This window comes from Mus caroli, unplaced genomic scaffold (assembly GCF_978045245.1).
Source record: "Mus caroli unplaced genomic scaffold, Mus_caroli_1 scaffold_7, whole genome shotgun sequence".
Taxonomy (NCBI): domain Eukaryota; kingdom Metazoa; phylum Chordata; class Mammalia; order Rodentia; family Muridae; genus Mus; species Mus caroli.
In genome coordinates this window covers 102240166-102255919 of record NW_028227262.1, presented here as the reverse complement: position 1 = coordinate 102255919, position 15754 = coordinate 102240166, and the positions used below count along the sequence as shown (strand labels likewise).

The 15754-nt window shown below is 42.6% G+C and overlaps 1 protein-coding gene across 3 annotated transcripts in view; it reads left to right on the top strand.

The window, feature by feature from the left end:
* Positions 1–15754, top strand: part of Cntnap2 (contactin associated protein 2) — a 2252040-nt gene that overhangs the window by 2128723 nt on the left and 107563 nt on the right. For all 3 annotated transcript variants that reach the window (XM_085840650.1, XM_021164875.3, XM_021164874.3), the window contains one exon: positions 6152–6245. In XM_085840650.1, coding sequence (XP_085696776.1) covers positions 6152–6245 — 94 coding nt within the window. The remainder of the gene's footprint in view (positions 1–6151; positions 6246–15754) is intronic.

Genomic DNA, 15754 nt, shown 5'->3' with positions numbered 1-15754 from the left:
TACCTTGAAACTATTACACTTAACCGTGGCCAATGCACCAGGGTTCATTTGAGAAGAGGCGGCCACCTGGCAATGCCCGCAAAATGAGACGTCATTTCTTTGGGCTTTTCAGGTTCAGTTTTTGCTGGCTTTATCTGATTTGATGCATATTCTCTTTTGAATGTAAATATTTAAAACACAGGTGATCTTGAGTCCCTTTCCTGATTGACAGGGCCAGGCAGCTTCCGTTGAGGAAGCTGTACCAGAGCTGGCAAGTTCTATGTCAACTTGACCCAGGCTAGAGTCATTTGGGAAGAGGGAACACCAAACAAATTTTTCTGTGTACAAGCCCATGGGACATTTTCTTGACTGGTATGGGAGGAGCCAGCCTCCTGTGGGCAGTGCCATCCCTGGGCTGATGGTCTTGATGCTGTAAGAAAGCAGGATGAACAAGGTATAAGCAGCTCTCCAGTAAGCAGCACTCCTCCATGGCCTCTACATCAGCTCCCACTTCCAGGTTCCAGCCTTGCTTGAGCTCCTGTCCTGGAGATGGACTATGTTCTGGACAGCTAAGTTGAAATAAGCTCCTTCCTCCCCAAGCTGCTTATGGCATTGGGGTTTTATCACAGCACTGGAAATCTTAAGTAAGACAGTGCCCACAGCTGCCCGGGCTGCCTCTATAGTCAGACATAACTGGCTAAGAAGGCCAATCCCACCCCCTTTGGCAATACTAGACTTTTCAAAGTAATACCAGGGGAGTGAAAATCTCACTATTCCACATCTGTTAAAGAAAACCGTACAAGAAGAAGTTAGCACAAAGCCTTGGGTACCACAGTTGCTTAACACCTGCTCTTGTTTTTCTCTGTGAGTACAACAGCGCATTCCCAGTAAAGACCTCTAGAACCAGGCTCTCTACCAGACTAGGTTTATCACACTTTGCCAAACAAAGGCACAGCAGTCTGAGTTCAAATGAAGGCCAGTTAAACACAGGGTGTAAACATGGAAAGGAACTCTGGTAAAGGGAGAGTATAAGATCTAGACACCCCAAAGCTGAGAACCGATGTGGAGGTTTTCCAAATGCTGAATGCTAGGGATAAAACTTTCTTCCTTAAGATTGCCACCTGGGCCTGGAGAGTAAGTTGCCCCAGGGCAGAGTGGCTACTAGTCAAGATTGCTTGGGGAAGGGGACGTTTGCTCAGGTTTGGAGTTGCACGGGGTCTTTTACGAACTTGAATTCAATTTCTTACTACATTGTACAACGCAGATTTCTAGATTTAAAGTCACATAGTCTTGTAGTCTGTGCACAGTCTGGCATCTGTGTGACTGACTAAAGCAAAGGGCTCAAAGGCGCCACCTTCTGGAAGGATGCTCCCCTGCATCCGTACATCTACTCTTATCTTCTGAATGACACAGTAGCCTCTTGTGTCTGATAAGAAAGCTAGTTCCCTTTTCTTGTTCAGCTTCCAAAAGCTGCCTATTCCTCAACCCTTCAGAACCACATCATTCCTGGTGCTTTCTTTAATGTCAGAGTACCTTCTCTTCACTCTGCCTCCCTCCCACATAGGCTCCTGTGATTCCGAGATCTGTGTAGATAGTTCAAAATAATCTCCCCACCTCTTCCATACATCTTCACAGTTCCTCTTGCTGTGCTCAGGTCAGCAGAGCTAGGCAGTGGGTCTCTCTGGGGTCACCATCTGTCCACCATATCTCTGTTCTGGGGTAACTCCAGCATGGTCTCTGCCATCCATCCATAGCCATGAGGACACCTGGTGTGACATTGTCCCACTGAGAAGTTCTTCATGCTTGGATAGGGACACCATGGTCTTGCGGCAAACCACCAGCAAGAGGTACTGTGAAGATGCACGTAAGAGCTGCCACTTCCCTTCTGTGCTGCCACAGCATAGCCTCTTCACCAGTTCTGTGCCAGCCCATCTACTGCCAGCTTCCTTCCCAGTCATGGAGCAGGGAGTAGGGTGAGAGGGCACTGAGGGGGAGAAAGTGGGAGTTTTAAGTAGGGGAATTTTCACTCCTGGTGGGGAGAAGTTCTCTTCTCTCCCAGCATGCCTTCTGCTGGTCTTCATTGAAGAATTCCCTCCTACCTTCCTCCATGACTGTGAAATGTCACCATTTGCCGAGTTTTGCCTGTTCTAAACCACTTCCCTCACAGAGTAGATAATGTGGACGAGAATGATTTGGTATTGCCCTGAGATGTCTGTCCCTTTTGTTGTAGCTATTGTGGTTTGTTTTTCTTTTAAGACTCTCACACTGTAATCTTAACTGGTCTTGAACTCACCATGTATCCTAAGCTGATCTCAAAGTCACAGCAATCCTCTGCTTCAGATTCTAGGACTCCAGGTATAAGCCACCATGCCTGGCTATCTTTTTTTTTTAATTATTACTTTATTAATGAATTAAAACTAGATATAGTTGTAGTATATCTTTAGATATGCAGTTCTCAACCTTCCTAATTTTGCAACACTTTAATGCAGCACCTTATCTTGTGACGCCTGATCACTAAGTTTTCTTGTTGCTCCTTCCTAACTGTAATCCTACTACTGTTATGAATCATGATGTACACATATCTGGTATACAGAATATCTGATATGCCACTCCAAAGAGGTCATAACCCAGAGGCTGAGAACCACTGCCTAGCTAGGTCACCATTAGTTGACTAAATCAAAACTTTTGAGGGCACCATTATTGTTTCAAAGCAGAGGGAATAAAATTTCATTTTAAAAAGAAATGTGAATCTTAGCACCTTTATCCAAGCTACTGCCTTCATAGATAACTGATGATAAATGCAGGGTTTTGTTTAGCCTTGAGCTCAGTACAAGTACTATAAAATGACTCTCATGAAGGCCAAGTCTGAACCCTTAGAAACAGCTAAGAAAAAGAGGGGCTTCCATGGTATGCAGTCAGAAGGTATCTTGGGACTAACTTCACTTCTACGACCATGACTTTGAGAGGAGCACTGTCAAACGTCAACATGATTGTTCTGAGCACCTATCAGGTGCTAGGAATGGTATAGACCCTTTGTGCACATTTTTTTTTTCTCTTTCTGTGTGTGTGTGTGTGGCCACTCTACATGCATGTGGAGGCCAAACACCAAAAATTGACATAGGTTCCTCCATCACTCTCCATCCTTTTTTTTTTTTTTAAGGCAGGGTCTCTGTTGAAGGAAGTATCTAAAAAATAGAGCCGGCAAGCACACTCCCGTGGTTGTGCCTCTGCCCGGGCTGCCTGGCTGGCCATGCACTGGCGGGCAAAGGCCGACCTATTTTATCTCGTGGAGTCTCTCTGGCCTGGAGCTCCTGAATCGTCTCCACTCAGCTTGCTAGGTTCCCACGGTCAGGTCACTATCATGCCAACCTCATGCTTCAAACCCCCCACAGCCTTTGTGGGTGCACATCTGGCAAACCCATGCTTTGGCGCTGTACCTCTCTCTCTTGAATCTAGCTGAGCCGCTGCCTAAAGGAAAACGCAACACAAATTTAGTTCAGAAACAATGGTAGCTCAATCTCTGGGTGCAACCACTAAAACCTAATCTTGTAAGCCTTATTAAAATCTGATTCTGCCATGACACAGGGAAACTCTGGCAGCTACATCTTACCCCTCCGCTGTCCGGTTCCAAAAGGGCCCTAACTCGCCCCTGCTTCCTCTCTTCCTCTCTCCAACCCAGAAGTCCCACCTACTCGCCCAGTGATTGGCTTTATTCATTAGGTGATTGGTTCACAAGAACAGCCGCAGGCCCATCCACACTACGTCTCTTCCTGAACCTGGAGCTGCCTGGTTGGCTAGACTGGCTGGTCAGAGACCTTCAGGGATCAGATCTTCCTATCTCTGTCACTGGTGCTAGCGTTACAGACAGGCATTAAAACGCCTGGCTTTTACATGCCACTGAAAACCCTCATGCTTGTGTGGTAAATGTTTTATTGAGCCATCTCCCCAGACCCTAAACACTAAAATTTGATATTTTTAAAGACTAGACTTACTTGCGCTATAGAGCATGCATAAAACATTGGTATGTTGTGATATATATCCAAAAACTGAATGATAATTATCCAGAAACTGACAAGTTATTCAATTATACATTTACTATAGACAGAGAAAAAAGTTTGCAATACACTGTTAAAAGAAGGCAGGGCAGGACTGGAGAGATGGCTCAGTGACCAAGAGCACTGGCTGGTTTTTCAGAGGACCCAGGTTCAATTCCCAGTACCCACATGACAGCTCACAATCCTCTGACTTCATCCCTAGTGTATCTGATGTCCTCCTCCCACCTCTGTGGGCACTAAATGCACATGGCACACAGACATGCATGCAGGCAAAACACCAATACACAAAGAATAAAATACTATTAGTTTGGTTTCTACTCATTTTTAAATAAATGAAAAAATATAATTATCATTAATTATCACCATATGCTATTTTTCCAGAATGTTTACATTATTATTTTCCTGTGATAGATATGTATTGTTTTATCCATTTTTAAAGCATTAGCAAAATATATTATAAGAAAAATTGAGTGAAACCCACTCTATGTATATTAAATTAAGAGAATTTTTAATTTTTTTTTTTTTTAAATCCTGGCTTTAAAAAAATGAAGCAGTTTTAATGGGTTTAACAAGGAAGTGCTGCAGTTACCCATGTATGCCACCAGAGGGCGCCAAAACTGGCCGCTGAAATTTAGCTGCAGAAATGAAGTAGCTCGATTCCAAGGCATTTCTAGCTTAAAACGGGCAAAAGTTTCTCTGAACAGAGTTAAGTGTTTGTTAGTGATATATTTTAGTACATTTTTTCAATGTACAAATGGAGCGTACCAGTTTCCAGTATAGTGAACTCTTCAGACAAGTCCGAGGTTCCCATGTGCTCAGGGAGGCTGAACCTGACTTCTTATGACACACTGCCCCCATCCCCCACCCCACGCCACCCCACCCCCGTCCCGCGACCCTGAGCTGGAATGGAAGATTCTTCCAAAGAAAAAGTGTGTCAGGCTCAGTATCCCTCATTACTAGGAGTCGTCTATGGGGTCATCCTTGGTAGATTCCAGAGTTTCTCTGCACTTATTTTCCACATTCACACACACACACACACACATACACATACGCACACACACATGCGCACGCACACATGCGCACACACACATGCGCACGCACACATGCGCACACACACATGCGCACGCACACATGCGCACACACACATGCGATCGCACACACACAATTCAAGACATCTCTTTCCGTATTTTCTCTCCATCCCTCCTACTGGGTTGCCTGTCCAGCCTTGATAAGAGGGTTTGTGTCTAACCTTATCATAACTTGTTGTGCCGTGTCCCACTGATATCCCTGAGAGGCCTGCTGTTTTCTGAAGGAAAGCAGGATGTAATGTATCAGAGAAGAGTTTAAAAAAAAAAAAAGAGCGAGTCACAGAACCCTAGAAAGTTCTAAGAGCTCACAGCTGGGGAAGCACAAGGAGACCATAACTGTCATTAAAAGATAGGCCAGAAGAAGATGTCCTGTGGGCACACAGGGATTCATCATGGTCTATGAAGCTGTGACACCACTGTTTGCACATGTATCTGGGAAATGTGACCAGAAACATGCATTGTTCCAAGTCACTTTTGAGGACTTTCCTCTCTTCCACTTGGGAAGAACAAATTCTGCCAGAGGACATGTGCCATTTAACCACTGTGTTCGCCACCCAGCCCCACTCTCAGTCTCTAGGGACGCTAACTATAGCAGAAAAATTCATCTCCTTGTGAAAGGCAAGTCGGCCATATTGACCTGCATGCAGCATGCGGTGGGGATGGAGAGCATCCGAGGGTCAGCATTCCTCTGTAAGCAGACAGCATCAGTTCAGTGAGAGAATCCCTTTAAAACCGTAATTACATAGACAGCACTGTCTAGCTCAGAGGACAGCACCGAAGATCCAATCAGGCAGGTTTTACTCTATGGAAATGAGTGTGGATCCTAATCCAGCCAGCAAATCACTCAGCTCGGGAAGGGTCTGCACTCATCAAACTGTTTTCAAAGGCAGAGAGAGCCTTCCTTTTCCTCAGGGTGGACCTTAAATCCTGTGCTGTTGAAGTAGTTTCCAGAAACCAGGATTCAAAGAGGGACATCATAACTCCTGGGATGGTGACATGCTAATACTGTGTCTCGTGTTCTTCCTACAGCTCGACCATTATCCTGCTGTGGGTTACCATCTACCCAGCTCCTCTGATACGCTCTTCAATTCTCCCAAGTCGCTCTTCCTTGGAAAAGTTATAGGTAAGTGTTTGGTTCTTCAGGTGTGAGTGCAAGAGCTATGAATGGCCCTGACACAAGTCATACCAGGTAGTGTGAATTTGCATTTTTAAACTATAGCTCTCTCTCAGTAAGGTCAACCCTGAGCATCTTTGTACAAGGAAACCTATGTGGTTGTTGACGGTGTCTCACAAGAGTATTATAAGATCCTCTTTGGGGTATTGCTCATGCGATACATTGAGGCTGCTAATCACAGCTTTGATGGGAATTTTGACTAAGACAGAGGGCATCTCAGGCAGTGCCTGAAATGGAACTAGCATTACATGGTATATAGTATAAAGAAGAGTCAGTGAAATGTAAATGTAAAATGTAAAATTTGTTCTTTGGTTTATGAAAGGCCTCTGCCTATGCACAACATTTAACTTCTTCCCTGTGAGTCACTCCCAAGAAACTCAGCCACTGTCATTTGCAGATTAGAAGGTCATCAGGTAGAGGGCTGAATTTATAATTACCCTTGTCTTTCCCTCTCGTGTAAGAAATAGGAGTCACCCAGAATAAAAGGCAGGTGCTATTGCCCATAAATATTTTTAGTGTTTCACATGAAGCCAGCATGTCCTGAGTAGATGTTAGTGTCATCAGGAAGCACAGCCCACATCTTAAAGGGATAAGAGATCACTTGTCTTGAGACCCATAGGAGTGACCATAGTCAGGGACCATGGTTCACATTGCCCCAGATAACATGTTCCAATGTAGACCTCATTAAATAAGCCTTCATAACCACAGGACATGCCATAAATCTAAACACACTGGTAAGACATCAAGCTGACAGGTAACAGTGAGGCAGGGGAAGTCTGCTATTGGTTTTATCTGATGATATTCCTAGATTTGGGGTTGGTGGAAGACAGTACTGTCTGTTAATGTATTCCAACCTTCCACCTAAGTGAAAATATGTTAGGTGAACAATGAATAATTATTAAGAGGACTAGAGATAATAGCCCAGATAACTCGGTTCTGGGTCTACAGCATTCCAACTGTTTCAAGTCGCAAAGTTCTCATCGGTCAATTGGCATTTAAAATATTTGACATAGTTATGGCTTTTTTCTGGGCACTTCAGTTCACAGTGGTATCTTTGTCCAAAGGGCACTGTTAATGTTATTTCACCAGGCTACTTTGTCCATTGATCAGTATGCCAATTTGTGAAGTCACAAGTTTTTCCAAAATTGAATTTACTCACGAGACAGCTAGACACTAGCAAAAGGAACCCCGAGATAAGGTTTAGGGGTTTTCATGAGGAGACAGGGTATTCTGGGGTATGAGGGAAGGTAGTCAGAGGATCAGAGAGGTGAGGTACAGATGTCTGCACTATCTTCATAGCTCTTCATGGAATACATGTTCCAAAAATGTCCTTAATAGTGTGATCTGTGGGTGCAGTCTGGGACCTTGTAATGACAGAATGTTGCCTGTCAATTATTTGTGCAGACCCAGAACACCGAAATTGGGCTTCAACCAATTTGAGCTAGGCAAGTTATCTATAAGATACAACTTAATCTATGTTGACCAAGGTGACCTACTGTTAATCCCAAAGATGAGAGGAGAAAGACCACTGACCCAAATCATCATGACCAAAATAATTGAAGCAAGCAATTAATTAAAGCATGCTTTTCAAATTCATGTACATGTGCTGTCTTTCCCTAAGACAGGGTTATAGAGGTCCCTACAATGGCATTCAAGAGGTCAGCATTGGATATGAGAAAGACAAGGTTTTTATAGCTCAAGGGTAGGGGATTTCCAAATGGAGATTTGGCAGGCAAAATAAGTGAGGTTGCAGAAGCAGAACACAGCAAGGTGGTCAAAACGAAGCAGTCATAACAACCTTTGAAACAAAGGTAGGGTTGCAAGATGTCATTACAAGTTTATGAAGCAAAAACATAATTGCAAGGTGGAGGTAAGATAGTCATAACAATAGATGGTCATGACAACAGGGGACCACAGTAACATTTTGAAACAAAGACAAGGTTGACATTTTCAGGAATAAGAAATGTAGAATCATTTGTAGTTAAGGTCACAGGTGGAGTATAGCCCAAACCTTGAGAAACAGAGGTTTAAACATAAATAGGAATGAACCTAGTTTGTTCTCACTGTAAGATGGCTTTTAAAGCTAAGATGAAGGTGGGCTGGCTCATCACTACCCACTTGAGAATAGCAGCCTAGAGTCAAGCTAGCAAGGTCTTTCACTTGACTGTTTACTTAATGAGACTCCTAAAGTGCTGGGTAAACTGAGATCAAAAGGCTGGAAGCATCTTGAGGCTTCCTAGATTCTAAAGAGCCTTCACTTGAAAGGCAGAATAGCTCACGCCTCTTGCAAGTTGAAAAGAATTGGTTAGCTTCATTACGGAGACTTGGTTACATCACTTAGAGAGCACTGATCAAAATATGGCTGCATGGTCACAGAATATGAGGAACAAACAGGAGACTGAACAAGTAATAAAAATGGCAATGGACATTTACATAGACTCTCATACAAACTCCATTTTAAGCACTTCAGCTATATTAACCCCTTTGACCTTCATCACAATTCTAGGAGGGTGTTGAGATTATTATCTCCCTTCACAGATGGCAAACCCTGGCACAAATATGTAAAGTAGCTGCCCATAGCCACCTGGGCGACAAGTAACAGAACCAAACTTGAAGCCAGGCAGGCAGACATGAAGACAGCTCTTGACAACTGCTGCTGTGGTCTCTGAGACAGGTAACCCAGACTTGGAAAGGGGAAAAAAAGACAGCAAGAGTTGGTGGGGAAATGCAAAGCTAAGGTTGAGCAACAGGAGTTGAGATTCCTATGACATGCCAGAAAGTAGCAAAGACCTTTCTTTAGAACCAGAAACATATTTGTCCTGTTGCTCAGTGGGACAGTTAGGCTATCAGATCAGTATATAAAATCCAAGCAGGGAAGGTTCCATACTCTGGTCAATAGAAAGGGTGGTTGATAGCAAATGTAGATTGGGGACAAGAATGAGGGCTACAGGACACTCGCCAGCTACCCACAACACCCGCCACAGGATCTTAAGACTTCTGGAGAGTGGAGCACAGCTTCTGCTCCAATCCAATTGCGCGCGGGACCTGAGACTGCATTAGTTAGGGAAGCAGAAAACCGGCCTGAGTAGGGCCACAGGCCTCATCCAGCCGGATCAGCGCCGGGGTAGCTGGAGCACAGGGTTGCCTGACACCCGCCAGCTACCCACGACCCCCGCCGCAGGATTTTGGGACTGCTGGTGAGTGGAACACAGCTTCTGCTCCAGTCCAATCACGTGGGACCTGAGACTGCTCTGGTTGGGGAGAGAGAAATCCGGCCTACATAGGGCCACAAGCCTCTTCCGGTCAGAAAAGCACCTGGGCAGCTGGGGCGCAGGGTCGGCTGACACTTGCCAGCTACCCACAACACCCGCCACAGGATCTTAAGACTTCTGGAGAGTGGAACACAGCTTCTGCTCCAATCCAATTGCGCGCGGGACCTGAGACTGCATTAGTTAGGGAAGCAGAAAACCGGCCTGAGTAGGACCACAGGCCTCTTCCGGCTGGACCAGCACCGGGGTACCGTCAGCTACCCACCACCCCCGCCGCAGGATTTTGAGACTGCTGGTGAGTGGAACACAGCTTCTGCTCCAATCTATAACAGTGACAACGATAACAACTAACCCCAGAGATTACCAGATGGCGAAAGGTAAACGTAATAATCTTACTAACAGAAACCAAGACCACTCACCATCATCAGAACCCAGCACCCCCACTTCGCCCAGTCCAGGGCACCCCAACACACTGGAAAAGCTAGACACGGATCTAAAAGCATATCTCCTGATGATGGTAGAGGACTTCAAGAAGGACTTTAATAACACACTTAAAGAAATACAGGAGAACAATGCTAAACAGGCAGAAGACACTAAAGAGGAAGCACAAAAATCCCTTAAAGAATTGCAGGAGAACACTGCTAAAGAGTTACAAATCCTTAAAGAAAAACAGGATAACATAATCAAACAGGTAGAGGTCCTTACAGAAAAACAGGAAAACACATCCAAACAGATGATGGAAATGAACAAAACCATACTAGACCTAAAAAGGGAAGTAGACACAATAAAGAAAACCCAAAATGAGGCAACACTGGAGATAGAAACCCTAGGAAAGAAATCTGGAACCATAGATACCAGCATCAGCAACAGAATACAAGAGATGGAAGAGAGAATCTCAGGTGCAGAAGATTCCATAGAGAACATCGGCACAACAATCAAGGAAAATGTAAAATGCAAAAAGATCCTAACTCAAAACATCCAAGAAATACAGGACACAATGAGAAGACCAAACCTACGGATAATAGGAGTGGATGAGAATGAAGATTTTCAACTCAAAGGACCAGCAAACATCTTCAACAAAATTATAGAAGAAAACTTCCCAAATCTAAAGAAAGAGATGCCCATGAACATACAAGAAGCCTACAGAACTCCAAATAGACTGGACCAGAAAAGAAATACCTCCCGACACATAATAATCAGAACAACAAATGCTCTAAATAAAGATAGAATACTAAAAGCAGTAAGAGAAAAAGGCCAAGTAACATATAAAGGCAAGCCTGTCAGAATTACACCAGATTTTTCACCAGAGACTATGAAAGCCAGAAGATCCTGGACGGATGTTATACAGACACTAAAAGAACACAAATTCCAGCCCAGGCTACTATACCCAGCTAAACTCTCAATTAACATAGATGGAGAAACCAAAGTATTCCACGACAAAACCAAATTCACACATTATCTCTCCACGAATCCAGCCCTTCAAAGGATAATAACAGAAAAAAACAATACAAGGACAGGAACCACGCCCTAGAAACAACAAGAAGGTAATCCCTCAACAAACGTAAAAGAAGACAGCCACAAGAACAAAATGCCAACTTTAACAACAAGAATAACAGGAAACAACAATTACTTTTCCTTAATATCTCTTAATATCAATGGACTCAACTCCCCGATAAAAAGACATAGACTAACAAACTGGCTACACAAACAAGACCCAACATTTTGCTGCTTACAGGAAACTCATCTCAGAGAAAAGGATAGACACTACCTCAGAATGAAAGGCTGGAAAACAATTTTCCAAGCAATTGGCATGAAGAAACAAGCTGGAGTAGCCATTCTAATATCTGATAAGATTGACTTCCAACCCAAAGTCATTAAAAAAGACAGGGAGGGACACTTCATACTCATCAAAGGTAAAATCCTCCAAGAGGAACTATCAATCCTGAATATCTATGCTCCAAATACAAAGGCAGCCACATTCATTAAAGAAACTTTAGTAAATCTCAAAGCACACATTGCACCTCATACAATAATAGTGAGAGACTTCAACACACCACTTTCACCAATGGACAGATCATGGATACAGAAACTAAACAGGGACACAGAGAAACTAAGAGAAATTATGAATCAAATGGATCTGGCAGATATCTACAGAACATTCTATCCTAAAACAAAAGGATATACCTTCTTCTCAGCACCTCATGGTACCTTCTCCAAAATTGACCACATAATTGGTCACAAAACAGGCCTCAACAGATACAAAAATATTGAAATTGTCCCATGCATCCTATCAGATCACCATGGACTAAGGCTGATCTTCAATAACAAAATAAATAATAGAAAGCCAACCTTCACGTGGAAACTGAACAACACTCTTCTCAATGATACCTTGGTCAAGGAAGGAATAAAGAAAGAAATTAAGGACTTTTTAGAGTTCAATGAAAATGAAGCCACAACATACCCAAACTTATGGGACGCAATGAAAGCATTTCTAAGAGGAAAACTCATAGCTCTGAGTGCCTCCAAAAGGAAACTAGAGAGAGCACACATTAGCAGCTTGACAACACACCTAAAAGCACTAGAACAAAAGGAAGCAAATTCACCCAAGAGGAGTAGACGGCAGGAAATAATCAAACTCAGGGGTGAAATCAACCAAGTGGAAACAAGAAAAACTATTCAAAGAATCAACCAATCAAGGAGCTGGTTCTTTGAGAAAATCAACAAGATAGATAAACCCTTAGCCAGACTCACTAGAGGGCACAGGGAAAGCATCCTAATTAACAAAATCAGAAATGAAAAAGGAGACATAACAACAGATCCTGAAGACATCCAAAACACCATCAGATCCTTCTACCAAAGGCTATACTCAATAAAACTGGAGAACCTGGATGAAATGGAGAAGTTCCTAGACAGATACCAGGTACCAAAGTTGAATCAAGATCAGGTTAATGATCTAAACAGCCCTATATCCCCCAAAGAAATAGAAGCAGTCATTAATAGTCTCCCAACTAAAAAAAGCCCAGGACCAGATGGGTTTAGTGCAGAGTTCTATCAGACCTTCAAAGAAGATCTAATCCCAGTTCTTCACAAACTATTCCACAAAATAGAAACAGAAGGTACTCTACCCAACTCATTCTATGAAGCCACAATTACTCTGATACCTAAACCACAAAAAGACCCAACAAAGATAGAAAACTTCAGACCAATATCCCTTATGAATATTGATGCAAAAATCCTCAATAAAGTTCTTGCTAACTGAATCCAAGAACACATCAAAATAATCATCCATCCTGACCAAGTAGGTTTCATCCCAGGGATGCAGGGATGGTTCAATATACGGAAATCCATCAACGTAATCCAGTATATAAACAAACTCAAAGACAAAAACCACATGGTCATCTCGTTAGATGCGGAAAAAGCATTTGACAAGATCCAACACCCATTCATGATAAAAGTCTTGGAAAGATCAGGAATTCAAGGCCCATACCTAAACATGATAAAAGCAATCTACAGCAAACCAGTAGCCAACATCAAAGTAAATGGTCAGAAGCTTGAAGCAATCCCTCTAAAATCAGGGACTAGACAAGGCTGTCCACTTTCTCCATACCTATTCAACATTGTACTTGAAGTCCTAGCCAGAGCAATTCGACAACAAAAGGAGATCAAAGGGATACAAATTGGAAAAGATGAAGTCAAAATATCACTTTTTGCAGATGATATGATAGTATATATAAGTGACCCTAAAAATTCCACCAGAGAACTCCTAAGCCTGATAAACAGCTTCGGTGAAGTAGCTGGATATAAAATTAACTCAAACAAATCAATGGCCTTTCTCTACACAAAGAATAAACAGGCTGAGAAAGAAATTAGGGAAACAACACCCTTCTCAATAGTCACAAGTAATATAAAATATCTTGGCGTGACTCTAACTAAGGAAGTGAAAGATCTGTATAATAAAAACTTCAAGTCTCTGAAGAAAGAAATTATAGAAGATCTCAGAAGATGGAAAGATCTCCCATGCTCATGGATTGGCAGGATCAACATTGTAAAAATGGCTATCTTGCCAAAAGCAATCTACAGATTCAATGCAATCCCCATCAAAATTCCAAATCAATTCTTCAACGAATTAGAAAATGCAATCTGCAAATTCATCTGGAATAACAAAAAAACTAGGATAGCAAAAGCTCTTCTCAAGGATAAAAGAACCTCTGGTGGAATCACCATGCCGGACCTAAAGCTCTACTACAGAGCAATTGTGATAAAAACTGCATTGACAGACAAATAGACCAATGGAATAGAATTGAAGACCCAGAAATGAACCCACACACCTATGGTCACTTGATCTTCGACAAGGGAGCTAAAAACATCCAGTGGAAGAAAGACAGCATTTTCAACAAATGGTGCTGGCACAACTGGTTGTTAACATGTAGAAGAATGCGAATCGATCCATTCCTATCTCCTTGTACTAAGGTCAAGTCTAAGTGGATCAAGGAACTTCACATAAAACCAGAGACACTGAAACTTATAGAGGAGAAAGTGGGGAAAAGCCTTGAAGATATGGGCACAGGGGAAAAATTCCTGAATAGAACAGTAATGGCTTGTGCTGTAAGATCAAGAATTGACAAGTGGGACCTCATGAAACTACAAAGCTTCTGCAAGGCTAAAGACACCATCAATAAGACAAAAAAACCACCAACAGATTGGGAAAGGATCTTCACCTATCCTAAATCAGATAAGGGACTAATATCCAATATATATAAAGAACTCAAGAAGGTGGACTCCAGAAAGTCAAATAACCCCATTAAAAAATGGGGCTCAGAACTGAACAAAGAATTCTCACCTGAGGAATACCGAATGGCAGAGAAACACCTGAAAAAATGTTCAACATCCTTAATCATCAGGGAAATGCAAATCAAAACAACCCTGAGATTCCACCTCACACCAGTCAGAATGGCTAAGATCAAAAATTCAGGTGACAGCAGATGCTGGCGAGGATGTGGAGAAAGAGGAACACTCCTCCATTGTTGGTGGGATTGCAAGCTTGTACAACCACTCTGGAAATCAGTCTGGCGGTTCCTCAGAAAATTGGACATAGTACTACCGGAGGATCCAGCAATACCTCTCCTGGGTATATATCCAGAAGATGTCCCAACCGGTAAAAAGGACACATGCTCCACTATGTTCATAGCAGCCCTATTTATAATAGCCAGAAGCTGGAAAGAACCCAGATGTCCCTCAACAGAGGAATGGATACAGAAATTATGGTACATTTACACAATGGAGTACTACTCAGCTATTAAAAAGAATGAATTTATGAAATTCCTAGCCAAATGGATGGACCTGGAGGGCATCATCTTGAGTGAAATAACACAATCACAAAAGAACTCACACAATATGTATTCACTGATAAGTGGATATTAGCCCAAAACTTAGGATACCCAAGATATAAGATACAATTTGATAAACGCATGAAACTCAAAAAGAATGAAGACCAAAGTGTGGACACTGTGCACCTTCTTAGAATTGGGAACAAAACACCCAGGGAAGGAGTTACAGAGACAAAGTTTGTAGCTGTGATGAAAGGATGGACCATTTAGAGACTGCCGTATCCAGGGATCCATCCCATAATCAGCTTCTAAACGCTGACACCATTGCATACACTAGCAAGATTTTGCTGAAAGGACCCAAATATAGCTGTCTCTTGTGAGACGATGCCGGGGCCTAGCAAACACAGGAGTGGATGTTCACAGTCAGCTATTGGATGTATCACAGGGCTCCCAGTGGAGAAGCTAGAGAAAGTACCCAAGGAGCTAAAGGGATCTGCAACCCTATTGTTGGAACAACATGATGTACTAACCAGAACCCCGGAGCTCTTGTCTCTAGCTGCATATGTATCGAAAGATGGCCTAGTCGGCCATCAATGGAAAGAGAGGCCCATTGGACTTGCAAACTTTATATGCCCCAATATAGGGGAATGCCATGGCCAAAAGAATGGGAATGGGTGGGTAGGGAAGTGGGGGGCGCTATGGGGGACTTTTGGGATAGCATTGGAAATGTAATTGAGGAAAATATGTAATAAAAATATTAAAAATAAAAAAAAAACAAAAAACAAAAAAAAAAAGAATGATGGCTACAATTTATTGCCTGTTAAGCCTCAGACTTTTGCACAATATGAACAAATAGTTAAAT